The sequence below is a fragment of the Hevea brasiliensis genome, chromosome 7, assembly GCF_030052815.1.
Source record: "Hevea brasiliensis isolate MT/VB/25A 57/8 chromosome 7, ASM3005281v1, whole genome shotgun sequence".
NCBI lineage: Eukaryota > Viridiplantae > Streptophyta > Magnoliopsida > Malpighiales > Euphorbiaceae > Hevea > Hevea brasiliensis.
Genome location: NC_079499.1, coordinates 2,762,142 through 2,779,234, shown reverse-complemented (window position 1 = coordinate 2,779,234; position 17,093 = coordinate 2,762,142). Strand labels below are relative to the sequence as shown.

At 38.7% G+C, this 17,093-nt stretch overlaps 2 protein-coding genes across 5 annotated transcripts; one reads left to right on the top strand and one right to left on the bottom strand.

Annotated features, from left to right (window-relative positions):
• Positions 1-8,543: 8,543 nt before the first annotated feature.
• LOC110640681 (protein DETOXIFICATION 29) lies at positions 8,544-13,241 on the top strand. Of its 2 annotated transcripts, XM_021792090.2 has the most exons (8): positions 8,546-8,987; positions 9,121-9,662; positions 10,761-10,847; positions 11,112-11,168; positions 12,032-12,270; positions 12,366-12,484; positions 12,760-12,846; positions 12,993-13,241. In XM_021792090.2, exons 1-8 carry the CDS (start codon positions 8,658-8,660, stop codon positions 13,074-13,076), a joined length of 1,545 nt encoding a protein of 514 aa, XP_021647782.2. In that variant the 5' UTR covers positions 8,546-8,657; the 3' UTR covers positions 13,077-13,241. The 2 variants fall into 2 exon arrangements, with proteins under 2 accessions (XP_021647783.2, XP_021647782.2); XM_021792091.2 differs by lacking the exon at positions 11,112-11,168 and having other exon boundaries at positions 8,544-8,987.
• Positions 13,242-13,667: 426 nt separating this feature from the next.
• LOC110640682 (uncharacterized) lies at positions 13,668-17,073 on the bottom strand. 3 transcript variants are annotated; one of them, XM_021792092.2, is made up of 4 exons: positions 16,394-17,073; positions 16,148-16,300; positions 15,849-16,054; positions 13,668-14,055 (listed from the first exon to the last, which is right to left on the bottom strand). In XM_021792092.2, exons 1-4 carry the CDS (start codon positions 16,847-16,849, stop codon positions 13,848-13,850), a joined length of 1,023 nt encoding a protein of 340 aa, XP_021647784.2. In that variant the 5' UTR covers positions 16,850-17,073; the 3' UTR covers positions 13,668-13,847. The 3 variants fall into 3 exon arrangements, with proteins under 3 accessions (XP_021647784.2, XP_021647785.1, XP_058005681.1); XM_021792093.2 differs by having other exon boundaries at positions 13,954-14,098; positions 16,394-17,008; XM_058149698.1 differs by lacking the exon at positions 13,668-14,055 and adding an exon at positions 14,131-14,504 and having other exon boundaries at positions 16,394-17,008.
• Between the last annotated feature and the right edge of the window lie 20 nt (positions 17,074-17,093).

Below are 17,093 nucleotides of genomic sequence, written 5' to 3'. Positions count from 1 at the left end.
GTTTAATTTCTTACTTCTTAGCTTAGATTAAAGCTTTATTTCCATTTAAACTCATCATATCTTGTAAGCATTATGGATAGTGAGTAGTTTACTTTTGATTCTGGAGTAAGGGTTGTAATATTTGAGATATTTTGTGGATTTTGATTGGGTAATCCATATTTTGTGGTCTTAATGAGTTTTATTCATTTCTTGTATGCTTAATGACATGCTTAGTGTAGGATCCCATTAAGTGATGTTCTTAATCCATGGTTGAAGCACCGAAAGGAGAAGGCCTTGTGATAGATAATCAAGAAATTGGACTTAATTAACTTAGACCTAGAAATAGGCTAAGGATTAAGAGGATTCACAGATTAATTAAAGAACTTAATGGGTCTTAATTAATTCTAACTCCACGAAAGTAGGATTAGTTTGATTAAGGCACTCTTTGTCTCACTCGAAAGGGAATTCAAAGGATTTAAGAATTAATCTCCTTAAAACCCATAGGTTTCATAAGATTGGATAACCAATTTAAAATTCCAAAATAGCTCGAATATGAAATCCCGAACTCCGGAATCGCCTTTTTACCATTGTTAATTTTCAATTGAATTTAATTGCTTGCCATTTTCAATATTGCCATATTTGAACTTGCTTATTTCAATTTTATGCAATTTTAGTTTAATGCAATACATTGTTGAATAGAATATTGATTTTGCACATATAGATTTCACGCTCCATTACCCATCAATTCATTACTTTAATTTCATAAATACTTCGATTTAGTCAACTTTTATATCAAAAATTCAATCATTAACACGACTCCTCGTGGGATCGATATCTTTTCTATACTACTTGTACGACCCGTGCACTTGCGGTAGGGACGCATTAGTGCCACAGAGTATGTAGTCTTTACAGGTAAGAAGTGAGCTGATTTGGTCAAGCGGTCTACAATTACCCATATCGAATCATATCCTCACGTGGTACGAGGCAACCCAGTCACAAAATCCATAGTGATCATTTCCCACTTCCATTCTGGGATAGGGAGCTCTTGCAGCTTCCCTGACGGTCTCTAGTGTTCAAACTTCACCTTCTGACAAGTCAAGCACTTGGACACAAAGTCTGCTATGTCTCTCTTCATGCCATTCCACCAATAGCTATCTTTCACATCATGGTACATCTTGGTGGAACCTGGGTGGACACTGTATAGTGTGTAGTGTGCCTCTCGCATGATTTCATTCCTGAGGTTGTCCACATCGGGCACACATATCCCAGAACCTTGCACTAGGGCGCCATCATTGGCAAATCCAAACTCACCACCTTCACCTTGCTGTACTCTTTCTATAATCTTCATCAGTTGTTGGTCTCTGTGCTGGGAAACTCTAACTCTGTCCCTCAAGTCTGGCCTCACTGAAAAGTGAGCCAACAATACCCCCTCATCTGAAAGATCTAGGATTAAACCTTGATCCATCAACTCATGTACCTCCTGAATCAATGGTCTCTTCTCTACTGAAATGTGCGCCAAACTGCCAGAAGATTTTCTGCTCAAGGCATCTGCCACAACATTGGCCTTTCCAGGGTGGTACTGGATGGTGCAATCATAGTCTTTCAGAAGCTCCATCCATCTCCTCTGTCTCAAGTTTAAATCCCTCTGTTGGAAGATGTACTTCAAGCTCTTGTGGTCGGTGTATATCTCGCACACTTCACCATACAGATAGTGTCTCCAGATCTTTAGTGCAAAGATTACAGCCGCCATTTCCAAATCATGGGTGGGGTAGTTCTGCTCATGCCTCTTCAGCTGCCTTGAAGCATAAGCCACTACCTTTCCATTCTGCATCAAGACACACCCTAGGCCAACTCTGGAGGCGTCACAATACACGGTGTATCCTTCACCACTCACAGGTAGTGTCAACACGAGGCGGTGGTTAGACACTCCTTAAGCTTCGAAACTCACCTCACGATCATCTGTCCAAATGAATGGAACATTCTTCTGGTCAACTTAGTTAGGGAGCCGCTATCACGGAGAAATCTTGTACAAAACGCTGTAGTAGCCGGCTAAACCAGAAAACTTCGCACCTCGGTGGATTGTAGGCCTAAGCCAATCGATTCTGACTTCAAGTTTCTTGGGATCCACTTGAATGCCGTCACTAGAAACCACGTGTCCCAAGAATGAGATGCTTTCTAGCCAAAATTCACATTTTGAAAATTTGGCATATAGTTGGTGCTCCCTCAACGTCTGCAACACCATCCTCAAGTGCCACACGTGTTCTTCCTCACCGAGAGTATACGAATGTCATCTATGAATACGATGACAAAGCGGTCCAAAAATGGCTTGAACACCTGTTCATCAAGTCCATGAAGGTCTTTGGTGCATTAGTGAGTCCAAAAGACATCACCAAGAACTCATAATGACCATATCTTGTCACGAAGCCGTTTTGGACACGTCCTCATTCCCGATTCTCAAGCGATGGTAGCCCGATCGCAGTCTATCTTGAAAAGAATCTAGCTCCTTGGGTGATCAAACAAATCATCGATCCGAGGAAGTGGATACTTGTTCTTCACGATCACCTTGTTCACCTGTCGTAGTCAATACACAACCTCAATGACCCATCTTTCTTTCTTACAAATAGCACAGGAGCGCCCCAGGGTGAAGTGCTCGGGCGTATAAAACCCTTGTCCAAAAGCTCCTGTAGTTGCTCCTTCAGCTCTTTCAATTCTGCTGGTGCCATCCTGTAAGGTGGCATTGATATGGGGTTTGTACCCGGCACAACATCAATGCAAAACTCTATTTCCCTTCCTGGTGGCAACCCTGGAAGCTCCTCTGGGAAGACATCCATAAATTCTCTGACAACAGGAACATTTTCCATGCTGACACCTTCTATAGATGTATCTCTCACCAATGCCAAATACCCTTGGCATCCACGCCTCAACATTTTTTTGGCACTAATTGCTGACACCAAATTATATGGAGCCACGCTCCTGTCACCATCAAAGCTAAACTCTTCCACACCAGGTATGTGAAAATACACCTTTTTGTTCCTGCAGTCTAAAGTGGCATAGTGAGTTGACAACCAATCCATCCCCAGGATTACATCAAAATCCATTACTGGTAGAGGAACCAAGTCTGCTGGGAGGATCTTTCCATCCACTACCACTGGGCTACCCGGAAAAACCATATCTACATCTATGTTGTCACTAAGTGGGGTAACTACTGACAAAGGGCACTCTAAAGTTGTAGGGTTTCTACCCAACCTCATGGCAAACACAGGGGAGACAAATGAGTGCGTAGCACCCGGATCTATTAAAACACGAGCCTCATAAGAACAGACCAGAAGAATACCTGCCACAACTGCATTTGAAGCTTGAGCATCCTGGTGGGTCATGGTGAAAACCCGAGCTTGACCCCTACCCTGAGTGGCAGAACCTTGATACTGACTTCTACCTCCTAATCTGCCTCCAAATCCACGTCCCCCTTGTCCTCGGCCCTGTTGTACTTGGCCCACTGCCATGTTGGAAGTACCCGGATACAACTGGCGAGGAACATTTGCAACAGAACCCTGTGACCCATCTGTGGCTCGCTGAACATGGGGCATTCCCTAGCAAAGTGACCTGGTTGGCCACACCTGAAGCATACTCCTGACCCCATCAAACAAGGTCCTGAATGTCCTCTTCCACACTGTGCACAAGGTGCCAAGGAGGATCCTGAACCAAACCCAGAACTGCTGTACCCCGAACTGTGACCACTGCTGGATCCGTACCCTAGTCTGAATCCTCGTGGTCTGTGTCTAAAACCACTTCTCTTGCTCCTACCCTTTCCTCTGTAATTACTCTGGCCACCACTATCCGGAGTACCCATTTGGGGAACACCTGAAGAACCCTCTGCTCTGTTTTTCTTTGCTCTTCCATTTGTCATCCACAAAGATAGCTAATCTCAATCTGCAGCTCGATCAACCACCACATCAAAAGATCGACTGACATCATGGCCGGTTGCATACCTCTGTCAAGCCCCTTTAGGAACCTCTTCACCTTCATAGTTTACGTAGCTCTGCTGTAGGGGCATATCTGCTCAATTCGAAGTGCAGAGCATATTCATCTACAGACCTGCCATTCTATCTTAGGGCCTCAAAGGCCCACTGTTTCTGATCTCTGAAACTTTCTGGCACAAACCGATTGATGAACAGTTCCATAAACTGAGCCCATGACAAACCCTCCATCCGAGGTAACACGTAGTTATTCATCCATTGTTTAGGCATAGGCCCCATGACATGCTGCATACACTCTATCAGTCTCCTATCAGTCAACTGTAATTCTGTTCCTGCCTGTTTGCAGGAATCCAAAAACCGATATGCATCGTCTGACACATCATAAGTTCCAGGCACCAACTTCTTGAAATTAATTATCTGTTTATAAGGTTCCCCTTTTGGTGCGGTAGACTGCTGCTGCTGTGGAGGGTGTACCATATATTGCGCCATCATATCGATGGTTCTCTGCAGACCAGCTAGAGTAGCTGCCATGGGGTCCATGGGACCCTGTGCCATAAAAGACTGATCCTGTACTGGTGGTAGCTGCTCTTCTACTTGAGCAGCTCTAGGCCTCCTACCCCGCCTCCTCGGGGCAGGTGCCTCATCCTGTGCCGACACCTCGTCAGGCACATCTGGTTCTGGTGCAGTGGCAGCTCTCCTACTTCTACGCATTTTCCTGAAATTCAGCAGCATTAGCCCACAAAATTCAAAACTGCACATTACACAGCTCTATAGACTCATATTTACACACAATATACGAAGCAGAAACTAGAAGCAAAGACGACAATGCAAGACGAATGTGGACCCTATTTTTCCGCATGTGACTTCTAGTAGACTCTTCCCAACACTTTAGACAAACATTCCCTAAGAATCTGGAGCCTAAGCTCTGATACCACATTTGTCACGACCCAACCTATGGGCCGGACCGGCACTAGGACACAGGCGACCTAAAGCCCCCGAGGCCCGTAGTAAGCCTAACTGTTCATTAACCCAACTCTAAGGCCCATTTGGGCCCAATATCAAGAAAACAAACGGACAGAGTCCGGCCATAAACTGGACTTTCCAACGGGGAGTTTTCGACTCACCCAACCTGTAAACATAATAAATACTCAATTGGGGAGCTCAGCTCACCCTCCACATACTCATAGCATCATAAAAGAAATGGGAGCTCAGCTCCCTCATCCAATCCATCAAACAGACATAGAATATTAAGTTTACAGGTCCCAAAATAATAATTTAGTTTACAGACCCAAATCAAATAAATATTTCTAACACATGCGGAAATTCTAAGATTTAACCAGTTTATACAAACATTAGTAATTGACCTGCGAGGGAGAAAGCAGGTTAACCTCAAAAAATATCCTCCTGTGGCCTGTAAAAATTTTTGAACAGGAGTGAGCGTTCGACTCAGAGAGTAAAATATCAATTTTTACCATAATCCCTATAACTATCTAAAACTAATGCACCCTGTAGAGTGAAATGCAACATCAACAACATTTTCACGTCATAACATCAAAAAGGTAATTTGGAGCACTCATACACCCTGTAGTATCAATCATAACATATGGGAGCTGATCCCCTATACAGCTCTCTTAAATCCAACCTGGTGCCAGCGAATTACTCAGCTCGAACTTCCACTTAATAACCAAATCGAGGGTCCCAGTGAATTACTCAAGCCGTGACTACCCCTCGAAGGATCGAGTCCCAGCGAATTACTCAAGCCGTGACTACCCCGTCCTATCCATAGTCCACACCACATCACACGCACGCCAACGCACGCACACTGCTCCAAATTACCACAACAACATACATGGCACTTTCACAGTTATGAATGCAACATAAATCGTGCCTAGAGTTTAACTACATAAATATATGGATATAAGTGATGCATGGGCATGCTGAACATATAATAATATCGAAATTACAATTAAAATTAATATTTTACTCACAGACTTAACGACAATCACTGTGGCGGCTGAGCGGAGGAAGAAGGCTGTCCCGGCTCACCTGACAATTATATTACAATTATTTAATACAATCTGACTCAATACAAACAAAGAAAAAGACCAATACGTCCTAAGTCGTGCCGAAAATCCGGCAGAGTCTCCCCTATACCTAGGACCTACCCAACCTGCAAAATGGCTCAAAATACACTTCTATACCCACAATCCATATATCCACAACTCAATCACATCACACAGCCCCTCCTGGGCCCATCAAATCAATCATCCATCACAATATGTAAAATTTCAATTTAGTCCCTATAATTGACCATTTTTGCAAAAACTGCCCAAATCAGCTCTAAAAATTCTAAAACTTTGCCCCGCGGTCCTTAGCAATATTACTAAGCTATTGCAAGAAGAATCATAATTTTCTAAGCTACCACGAATATTTTATGAATTTTTAATCCTATTTAAGCACTAGAAAATTATGAAAAAGCAAGGTTCGGGTTTACCTTTGCCGATTCCGACTTTGGGAACGCGCTCGGGACGTCTGACAATGGGGGGCTAGCCAAAACCTCGGTCCAATTCGGAGACTTTTCCAGAACGGTGCGTCGCCTAATTTCACTGACACTGTCAATCGAATTTCGCGAATCGAGGATACCTACGAAGCCCATAACACGGGGTTAGTACATAAATTTTTCAGAATTTTCTAAGCTCATTAAATGCTCGGAAAAATACTACGGTTCGTGGGACCCACCAAAAACGGTGTCGGAAAAATTTGAAATTTATGTCGCCGAAGCTCTCGAATGGAGCGTCTTTGGTAGCCTCGGTTTTCTCGTGGGATTCACGGTTTTCGAGAAATCTAGCCCAAAAGTCAAAATGGGCTAAAAACTTCCCGAGCAAAAATTGGACAAACCGCTCAATGGATTTCGGCGTTCTTGGTGTCTATGAAAAGCTCTCGCCGAGTAGATGATTTTAGACACAAGACCCGGTCCAATTGGTGGCCGGATCGGCTGGATTTGGCCGAAACGCCGTGCGCGCAGGGGAGGGGCGTTCACGCGCGTTTCCGGCCGTTTGGGGAAGCGGCCTACCGGGATACCGGGAGGCGCCGAGGTGGGGACGCAGGGGAGGCGGCTGGCCGGCGGCAGGGGAGGGGAGGAGAGAGAAAAGAGAGAGAAAAGGGAGAGGGAACGTCGCGCGCGGGGAAGAAAAAGGGAAGAAGGAAAAGGCAGGTCCGATTCGACCGGTCTGATCCGGTCCGGTTCGATTCGGCCAGTTCGATTCAGAATACAAAATTTTGAATTTTTACTCTGCCTCGGGACCGAAAACGAGGTCCAAAAATTTCGAAAAAAATTTCAGAAAACTCAGAAAAATACATAGACTCCAAATATATTTTTAGTTTTGCCACGTGGTCTTTAAATTAATTTTTAAAAATCATCAAAGTTAATATTTTCGGAAAATCGAACTCGATTTTTAAAATCCGAAAAATCTCAAAAAAATTTCTAAAATTTAAATAAAATTAAAATACCAAAAATGCTCATAAATTTAAAATTTTTAAGGTGTTACAATCCTGACCAACCCTTCTCCATTCTTTTTTCTTGCGACCCAACCTTCAATTTCCTTTAATTGGGCCTTCCATAAGTCGAATGACATTTTGATTTAATTCTTGTCATTCTGTTGTTGATTTATGATATTGGGTGACAAATCCTTTCAAAAATAATGACGAATGACAAATATAAGCAGTGGAACAAGACAGAGGAGAGAGAATTACATTTTAATGAATAAAATATTATTTTTAATTTTAATTTTAACTAATTTGATTAGTTTATTAGAAAAATATGAATTATGTAATCTCAAATAATTTATATTAAAAAATATTTTATTATTTTAATATTTTATGATTAAAATTTATTAAATTTAATTTTAATTATTTTTTAATTTTATCTAATTAACATATTTAAAAACTAATAATTTTTTCAATAATAATTCTAATAATAATACCAAATAAGTTCAAACAATATAATAAGACCACATCTCCATTGTGGTATAAAATCAAATTGATTTAATTTAAAATTAAAAATTATATTGAAATCAATTTAAATCAGGTTAACTAAAATTATATAATTTGATTAAATTTCAGATTAAAATTCAACTTTTATATTTGATTTAAATCCAATTGACTGAAATTAAAATAAAATTAATTAGAATTAAAATGAAAATTAGATAAGCTGTAATCTGACATTAGTGAAACAAAACCACCAATTCTGACTAGGAACCGGGGACCATGGCCAGTGATGCATATCAGAATTTTAAATACTGTACATCTATACGCACATTCTTATCTTAGTCCTGCATTTTTAACCGTCCAATTTTCTTCATTGGAGACAAAATAGAAAATTTCACCAAAACAACCCCAAGGGGTGAGGTAGAAGAGTAGGGTCCTTTCTCTTTAATTGGTAGTCTCCAGTTTGAGCCTTACTTATAGAGTATCTTTAAAATTTGGGAAGAAGGGTTTTATCCCTCTGTGAGCCTATTAGACGAGAATTCCAATAAATTTTGGATACGAGTTGTTTCTAAAAAATTATTTCACCGAAACAGAATTCAGGTGGGACCACGTGGGGCTTTATATATATTAGGCACGGTTCTAAGCAATCCTGACTTCATACTCCTCTGTTTGAAAAAGAAAAGAAAAAGAAAACCATCTCTCCCTCTCTTCGACATGGAGGATTCAAGCCAAGACAGAAACCTATACCATCACCAGGATCAAGACGAACTACACTCACTTGCCATATCAACAACAAACCCTAATTCTTCTGTCCCTGATGCCCATGATATCCCTCCTATCAACACCATCCCCGTTTTCTTCAGAGAATTCTACAGGGAGTCCAAGAAACTCTGGTACCTCGCCTTCCCTGCCATGTTCACCTCCCTTTGCCAGTACTCCATCGGCGCCATCACTCAAGTCTTTTCCGGTCAAGTTGGCACCCTGGCACTCGCTGCTGTCTCCATTGAGAACTCTGTCATCGCCGGATTTTCCTTCGGTGCCCTGGTATTCATATATTATTTCTGTAATAAATGTGCATGCATGTTCACTGGAATTTTCATTTGTATATATAGGTAAGTTTTGGGTTACAAAGTTGCTGTAAATTAATCGCTGATGATTTATAAGTGGTAATAAACAGCTTGGCATGGGAAGTGCACTTGAAACGCTATGTGGGCAAGCATTTGGAGCTGGGCAGCTGGAAATGCTGGGAATCTATATGCAAAGATCGTGGGTCATTCTCGGCACCGCAGCCTCACTTCTCTCCATGCTGTATATATTCGCCACTCAAATTCTGAAGCTAATTGGGCAGAAAGCAGCCATATCAAAGGCAGCAGGGATATTCTCAATCTGGATGATACCTCAGTTATTCGCTTACTCAATTAATTTCCCCATGGCAAAATTCTTGCAGGCTCAAAGGAAGATGATAGCTATGGCCTTGATATCTGCAGCCACCTTGGTTTTGCATGCATTGTTTAGCTGGCTTTTGATACTAAAGTTGAGGTGGGGATTGGTTGGAGCAGCGGTGGTGTTAAATGCTTCTTGGTGGTTTGTTGATTTGTCTCAGTTTCTATATATTGTAAGTGGAACTTGCGGGCGAGCTTGGAATGGATTCTCATGGCAGGCCTTTCAAAACCTGTGGGGTTTTGTCAGGTTGTCTCTTGCATCTGCGGTGATGCTTTGGTAAGTTAGTTTCACCTAATTTCAATTTTTATCTTATGTAGTAGGAATGACATGTGTAAGAATAACTCAGGAAAATCGAACACGCGTGGTCGGCTTGTTTAAGTCAGCTAAGCTTCCTTATGGGGAAATTTCATTTTCAAATGTCATCAAGTTCTGTCATTTTTCAAGAATATACATCTAATTAATTTATAAATTAATAATATATTATTTAAAATTACAATAAATTTTAAATATATTATTTTTTATTATAAATTAAGTAAATATAAATTTTTAAAATTTCTTCATTTTTCAATAAATCAAATATGGTGTGGGCTTCAGCATTATTCATTTAAAAGGAAATGTTTGGCAATGCTTTTGTGATGGTTGTTGTTTGCACACAATTAGAAGAGGGAATAAATTAAAGATGCAAACAAATGAATTAATATGCTTATCATCCTTTTAACATTTTTAGTGATTTCCATGCATGGACGGAAGCCCTAATATGCTTCAAAATTAAATCAATTTATGGAATTTGGTGCGCCATTCTCTCATTCTAAGTAATATATTCTTTAATTTCCTATCAATTAAAGGAAGCATAAATAGCGAGAGAGACAGAGTTTTAGTGGAGGTGAATAAGGTGATGAAACACTTGCAAATTCAAATCCTCCATGACAACTCCTGTTATATGCTTATACCCACTTGGGATTCTACCTAAGGAAAGTTGTCTGTCCAATAATTAATAGTTCCTCACTTATTCCCTTTAGAAACCTGCATATTCCTCATAATGATCATGTTGTTAAATAAATTTTTGAATTTGTTTAAAGTATGAAAAAAAATTAAGAATAATATAAAAAAGTGATTCAATACATGAAACATTTTACGCTTGAAAGAGTTGATATACATAAACTGTTTCCATTGTTCAAACCCGTGACTTTCAACTGAAGAAACTTTATCATCCTTGCAATCTTTGTAGGGCAAAATCTAATAATTTGCCTTCATTGGGTGTATATTTAATTATTATATAATACCTTTTTTTTCTTTTTGCAATTGTTTTAGCTTAGTTTACCAAAAGATCATATGCATAATTTTTAATAACTGCATTCAAACCTGTGTGTGCAGCGTAGAAGTTTGGTATTATATGGCATTAATAATCTTTGCCGGATATTTAAAGAACGCAGAGATTTCAGTGGATGCCTTGTCCATATGGTTAGTTTTTTTTTTTTGTTTCTTGAATTTTAATTTATTATTTTTTTTATGTAGCATCTTTGCTTCAAGAACTGTCTGCGAGTTACAAGATGTATCTGTCGTTCATAGAATCATATTTTAGATTAGACTAGATTTCCTCAGAGAGATTTAAAAAATGTTTTAATTTGAAATCATGATGATTTATATATTCCATTTCTATAAGTTGATTTGTATATTTCTATGTTTTAATATATTCATTGGCATGCATGAACCATTGAATTGCAGCATGAACATTTTCGGTTGGACGGTCATGTTGTCTCTGGGAATGAATGCAGCTATAAGGTTTGTTACTGGTTTATATATAACTTGTGCAATTAACTAATACACGACCCAATTTAGAGATTTTAGAATGCTTTATTTTTATTCACATGGATTCATTTTCTATAATTTTTGGAAGGACTCACACATGAGAGTATAAAAAATACATATCAAATGATGAATTTTTATATATAAGGTGTACATGCACGAGTTCAACCACATGATAGGTGAATCTCATCAGCGAATCGATGCATATGTAGACCCGCTCATATACATATAACTGAAAAATCTTGTACGCACTCGAGTGTATATATCTCCGACCAATAGAAAGTGAATAAATTATAAATATAAGTAGCAGGCCCTATTATGATTTTATGTTTATGGCATTTATAGATATATTGTGTGTACACTCAGATGCCCTTAAGTATTTCCTTGTATACCCAACTAATAAAAAGTGAATAAATTATAATTTTACGTAGGCTCTATCATGATTTTGATCACTATAGTTAAAATCCTATCTCTTTTATTTATATTATTCAGTAATATAATATTTACACTAATATTTAGAGGTTGGGAGAGTGGTTTATTAAAAGTTACTCTCTTAATTTTCAGAGGTTGAATAAACAGTTAACCACTAACAGCTTATTAAAATAGTTAACAGCTATTAGAATAACTAATATTGACGAACATGGCCTTTATATAATGTGTCATTTATAGATTAATTGAGTATATGTAAGTCTTATCTATGCATATGAAAAATGCAATAACTGTAATCCTTCTTAATTAGTACACCGAGAGCAATGAATGAATTCCCAAAATTATTATATGTGCAGAGACACAGCTAGCTATTTCATAATTTATGATATATAGGAAATATGTTGATGCAGTGTAAGAGTATCAAATGAACTAGGCGCAGGTCACCCAAGAACAGCAAAATTTTCAGTAGCAGTGGCTGTTATATCATCCTTCACGATTGGTGTCATCATCTCTGTGATTCTCATCCTCACGAGAAACAAGTATCCATCTTTGTTTTCCAAGGATTCTCAAGTCAAAGAACTTGTTAAAAAGCTAACGCCACTTCTAGCTACTTCCGTTGTTATTAACAATGTTCAGCCTGTTCTTTGTGGTACAACTCATTGCAATGAGCAACTTGTTCTTATTATTTAAACTGTGGATTTCTTTTTATTATTTTTAATTTCTTTTTATATATATATATTTAAGGTGTGGCTATTGGAGCAGGATGGCAAGCTATTATGGCATGTGTGAACATAGTTTGTTACTATGTGTTTGGGATTCCTCTGGGTCTTATATTGGGTTACAAACTTGATATGGGTGTTCATGTAAGTGTTTTCCGATTTCTTACTCTTTCTTTTATGCTCAATTCTTTGAATTAATACTGTTGATAATTTATTTAGTTTCATGAAGACCAAAACTTGGAGAATGCCAGAAGGAAACACATTAAAAAAGAAGAAAATAAAAATCCATTGCTACTTGTTTTATAATTTTTTTATTGTTAAAAAATATATTAAACTTAAATTTAATCTTTGATGTCTTTTAATTCATATATTTAAAATCAATCCTAAATCTGATAATTTTGTTATTTTGGGATTTGCAGGGAATTTGGTTTGGAATGATGTCAGGGAATGTGGTACAGACTTTTGCCCTTTTCTTCATCGTTTATAGAACAAATTGGAGCAAAGAGGTAACTTCCACATTTTACAGTGTAATTCATTTTCATTTGTCTGTACAGTATTTTACATTTTGAAGCTCTGTTGTTGTATATTTATATAATGAATTAACAAAAAATTAAAATCTATTTAATTAAATTTTTGTGTGAAATGAATGCAGGCTTCTGTTGCAGAAGATAGGATAAGGAAATGGAAAGGACAGGTAGTTTCCATAGAGAACAATACTGAAACAATTTTCGCCTAGAAGTGTGAAGGGAAACGCAAGAATTGAAGAAAAAGGAAGAGTTGTCAATGACTTTTAAGTTTCAGGGGAATTATACAATATTATAGGTGTATCAGTTGAACTAATTCCAACCAACCGAAACATTAGTCCTTCTAATCTAGTTGCAGAAAAATTTGGATTCTATAAGATTCTCACAAGGTAAACAAAACTCTGGCACCTGAAAAGCCTATCCCCGCCATAAGAGGCCTGATAAGACTTGAACATAAAACTTTATAAGAGCTACACATAAGCTTTCTACATTTTCAAAATAAAGGCAACTCCAAAAATTTTAGTATATTTAATTTAATGTTAATGTGCATAAGTTGTCTATGCTTTTAATTTTAATATGCAACTCGGATTTTCAATCTCGCATTTACGAATGTTGCAAAACATAGAAATAGACTCCATGATAATCTGGCTAAAGCGGGGCAAACACGAGCTCCTTGACTAATTAAAAAGTAAAAAAAAAATTAAAAAAAAAATTTTTCTCCATGGGAAGGCAGGTTAATGCAGAGCATGGCATAAATAACAATTATAAGTGTGCAGTCCCATCATGGAGGAGTTCATAGCAGATGAACACAAAAGAAAATTACCTTAAAATAGAGGTTCAGGTGTAAAACTAATCAACGACATTTCTTTCTGCTTTATACGTATGGCTTAATGATACTTTGACAACACATAAACAATCGAATGGACACATTACAGCCAACAATTACAACCAACAATTACAATGTAGCGTCTATTTTGTACGATTCATCTTTGTAGAAAGAGGGCAGCTCCAACTAAGCCCATCCATAATGTTAAAGCTAACCAAAACGTTCGGTTTTTCTCAAGTCCAGTTGGAGGCCGCCACACCAGAAAGTCCCCTAAATAGTCCCTTGATGATGGAAGTTGATTGGTTGTTGATCCACTTCTCCTTTGATCCTTGTCCTTGTGTTTGCCACTCCATGTTGCTGCGTAGCTGCAGTATATAAATCCGCATTGCCATTTCTCAATCAGATAAACTGAAGGATATGAGAATTAAGGGTTGTTATTGTTATTAAGACATGGAGAAAAAACAACATAAAACTAAGAGACTAATGCTAGGCAAAACTCAAACCGCAGGAAAGGCAATATGAAGCACAGGCTCTAGGAATAGGAGGGTGCATAGCATAGCTATTAAGAAAAGAGATGAACCATTTGCAACTTGCAGGTGCTTTGAGGCTCTTCAAATGAAATTGAGAAATTCTGGCCTAAACATATTTCCTCCATTGCAGCAGATACATGAAAAAATGGATTTAGAGTTGATGCTGATTTTAGAATGCATGGATCAACAGACAATTCATCAAAAAGCACCCCCGCATCCGTCATTTATTAGGACTTCATAATAGTTTCTAGGCATATCACAATCTGTCTTGCTTTGGAAAAGTCCTAATATGCAATATGTGAAATCAATTCCAACAGCATGATAGCAAACGATGAAGCTACAAAAATACCTTTAAGGCAAGCCCCAGTGAACTATAAATGTGGCGACCCAAAATGACCAAGAACCAAAATATGTAAGAGGGCATAACAGAAAATATGAAAATGGAAAACAAACTAATTATATAAGGCAACATTAATTTGATGCAAATAGATAGAAATCAAAACGGGAAAATTGACCACCACTTGAGTTGACTAGATAAGATGACCGGAACAACAAAAAGAGTAAGAATCTTATATTGTTGAATGCAAAACTATCAATTAAGGTGGAATATATGGGAAAATGGATCAGGGTACTGGAGAAAAGCCCAGGGAAAACAAGTGGAACGTAATATTCTGGAAGAACCAAGCAGCAACACATAGGCAGGGAAATCTCTCAAATACAGGGAGGCAGATCCTATAATAACAGAGAGCAAGGAATGAAGAAGGCATGGCAGTTTGTATTTAGAATTGTTAGCAGCAGCATAGCTGTGGAAGGGTATTTGTCTAGTAATTATCTTGTATTGGAATTATTCTGTTTATGAGTACTGACTAGTGTTTTGAGCGGCTATAACACTGGTGACTTCCTTATTTTTCTGCAGTAATAGCATTGAGATTTGCTCTTTTCCATTTCTATAATCAACTCATAAAATCAGCCTCTCTAGATTCTTTACTCTATCAGAATACTTTAAGCAGTGATTATTCTCTCTATTGAATCATTGGTTGTGTCCAAACAGATGTGACCATGGAAACGTAAACACCCACATGAAGATCACAACCATAAACTAGTAGCAGTTCAACAGCCCCACTTGGATACCAACAAAATTAGACAGGACAGATATCACACCGTCGGCATCCATAGTAAGCGAAAGAATTTTAATATAGAAAGCAAGACCCAACTATGTGGCTCACTCAACAAGCAGTGCAGCCCTCATTCAACTGAAAGGCAAACATAACATTTCTGCCAGCGTTGATAAAAGGGAACTATCGACAGCCTGAAAAGAATTATCAATCTACCACAACGCAGTCTACATAAGAAACTACACGGGAGCTTAAAGATTTACTAAGTGCTGGTTCGGTAAACAGTGATATATTTATAGTACTTCGATTAATATTTTGTTTTATTGCCTTCCACCAAACATGATCTAAGAAGTTGCTAGGAATCTTCAAAATGTATAAATTAAACTGTTTTTAATTCATTTATTATCAATGTGAACAGAGAACCCACTATTCCAGGAACTTTTTAATTCATCCAAACATCATAAATTTAGATGGTTGAACAAAAAAAAAAAAAAAAAAAGCAGCAAAATTCACCTGTCATAACTCGAACCAATCAGCGGAATGGTAACCATCTCTTCCTGGGATATCTTGAGCTTAGGTGCTTGCAAAATGTAGCGAAGATCCGCAGCTTGGCGTCGGATACTGACACTAGGGTGCTGCTTTTCTAATTGCTGATAGAGAGCAATGCAATCTGCATGGCGGTTATTAGCCTCATAAGCCATGGCTAGCCATATTTGAATCTGAACAATCACATAATAACAAAGTTCTCTGATTTAAGTCTGTGATCAAAATATAGTAAACTGTGAATAGATATCGGTCGTTAGAGATCCAACCTCACCACCAAAAAAAGTGGACCTTGGAATGATTGTGAGTGCGGCTTCAAGAAACTCAATGGCCCGTGAATACATGCCCTTTCCATAAGCCTTTTGCCCCAATTCAAACATCAACTGAGCTGTTGCTCTCCTTTCTGCCTGCTCCTGAGCCACCTGCTCTCCCATAATCAACCAAAATCAGCCAAAATGAACTATATTATTATTATTTTTTGTTAAAAGACGATTTTGTATGGATAAAGAAGGAACCTTTTCAAGCTCTTTTCTCACTCTCATCTTCTTCTCTTCTTCAGTCTCCTCTCGATCCTCACTTTCACTGTCCTCCGCTTTGCTTTGCAACTCTTCCGCCTTCTTCTCTAACTCCCTCATCTCCTCAATCTCCTTTACTCTCTTCCTCATCTCCTTCTCCCAATCATACTCCTCTTCTCCCTCTCCGTTCCCATTCCCGTTCTCTTCATCGCTATCGAAATCCACGCCGTTCACTTTGGAATTCGCTTTTGCTCTCGCCACTACTCTTTGACTCCTCGCTTCGCCATCTGATTCGAAGCTCTTGCCGGCCAGAGAAGCAGCATAGGTATAAGGATCCCTCTTCGGAAGGTTCAAAACAACGTCTATAGCTACCGGGCGGGTTTTCCGGTCCGGAATTACGGGTCGAGGCGAAACCACTTCTAGTAATAAAGCTAAATTTCCAAGAACCATAGCCATGGTGGCGCCGCCGGAGATGATAGGAAGAGAGAGGAGAAGTGAGATATGAGGTTCTTCAACGGACAAGACTCCGGTTTAGATATTTAGCGTGTTTTAAATGCGTGATGACTAAAATATCCTTGCCGTAGCCGTAATCATCTAGCGAATCTAAGAGGGTACTTCCGTCTGGAAGATTGTGAACGTGGCGTTATGTAGACGAGAGCCGTATCGGTAACTTGTCGCCGTCCGTGCATTGGCTCACTGA

Excerpts from the sequence above, each read along its gene's own strand:
- LOC110640682 (XM_021792092.2), bottom strand. The coding sequence starts at position 16,849 with ATGGCTATGGTTCTTGGAAATTTAGCTTTATTACTAGAAGTGGTTTCG. Across the intron at positions 16,301-16,393 it reads TGAGAAAAGAGCTTGAAAAG|GTGGCTCAGGAGCAGGCAGA; the intron begins GTTCCTTCTTTA and ends ATGGGAGAGCAG. Across the intron at positions 14,056-15,848 it reads ATTGGTTCGAGTTATGACAG|CTACGCAGCAACATGGAGTG; the intron begins GTGAATTTTGCT and ends TATATACTGCAG.
- LOC110640681 (XM_021792090.2), top strand. The coding sequence starts at position 8,658 with ATGGAGGATTCAAGCCAAGACAGAAACCTATACCATCACCAGGATCAA. Across the intron at positions 8,988-9,120 it reads GATTTTCCTTCGGTGCCCTG|CTTGGCATGGGAAGTGCACT; the intron begins GTATTCATATAT and ends GGTAATAAACAG. Across the intron at positions 11,169-12,031 it reads GGAATGAATGCAGCTATAAG|TGTAAGAGTATCAAATGAAC; the intron begins GTTTGTTACTGG and ends ATGTTGATGCAG.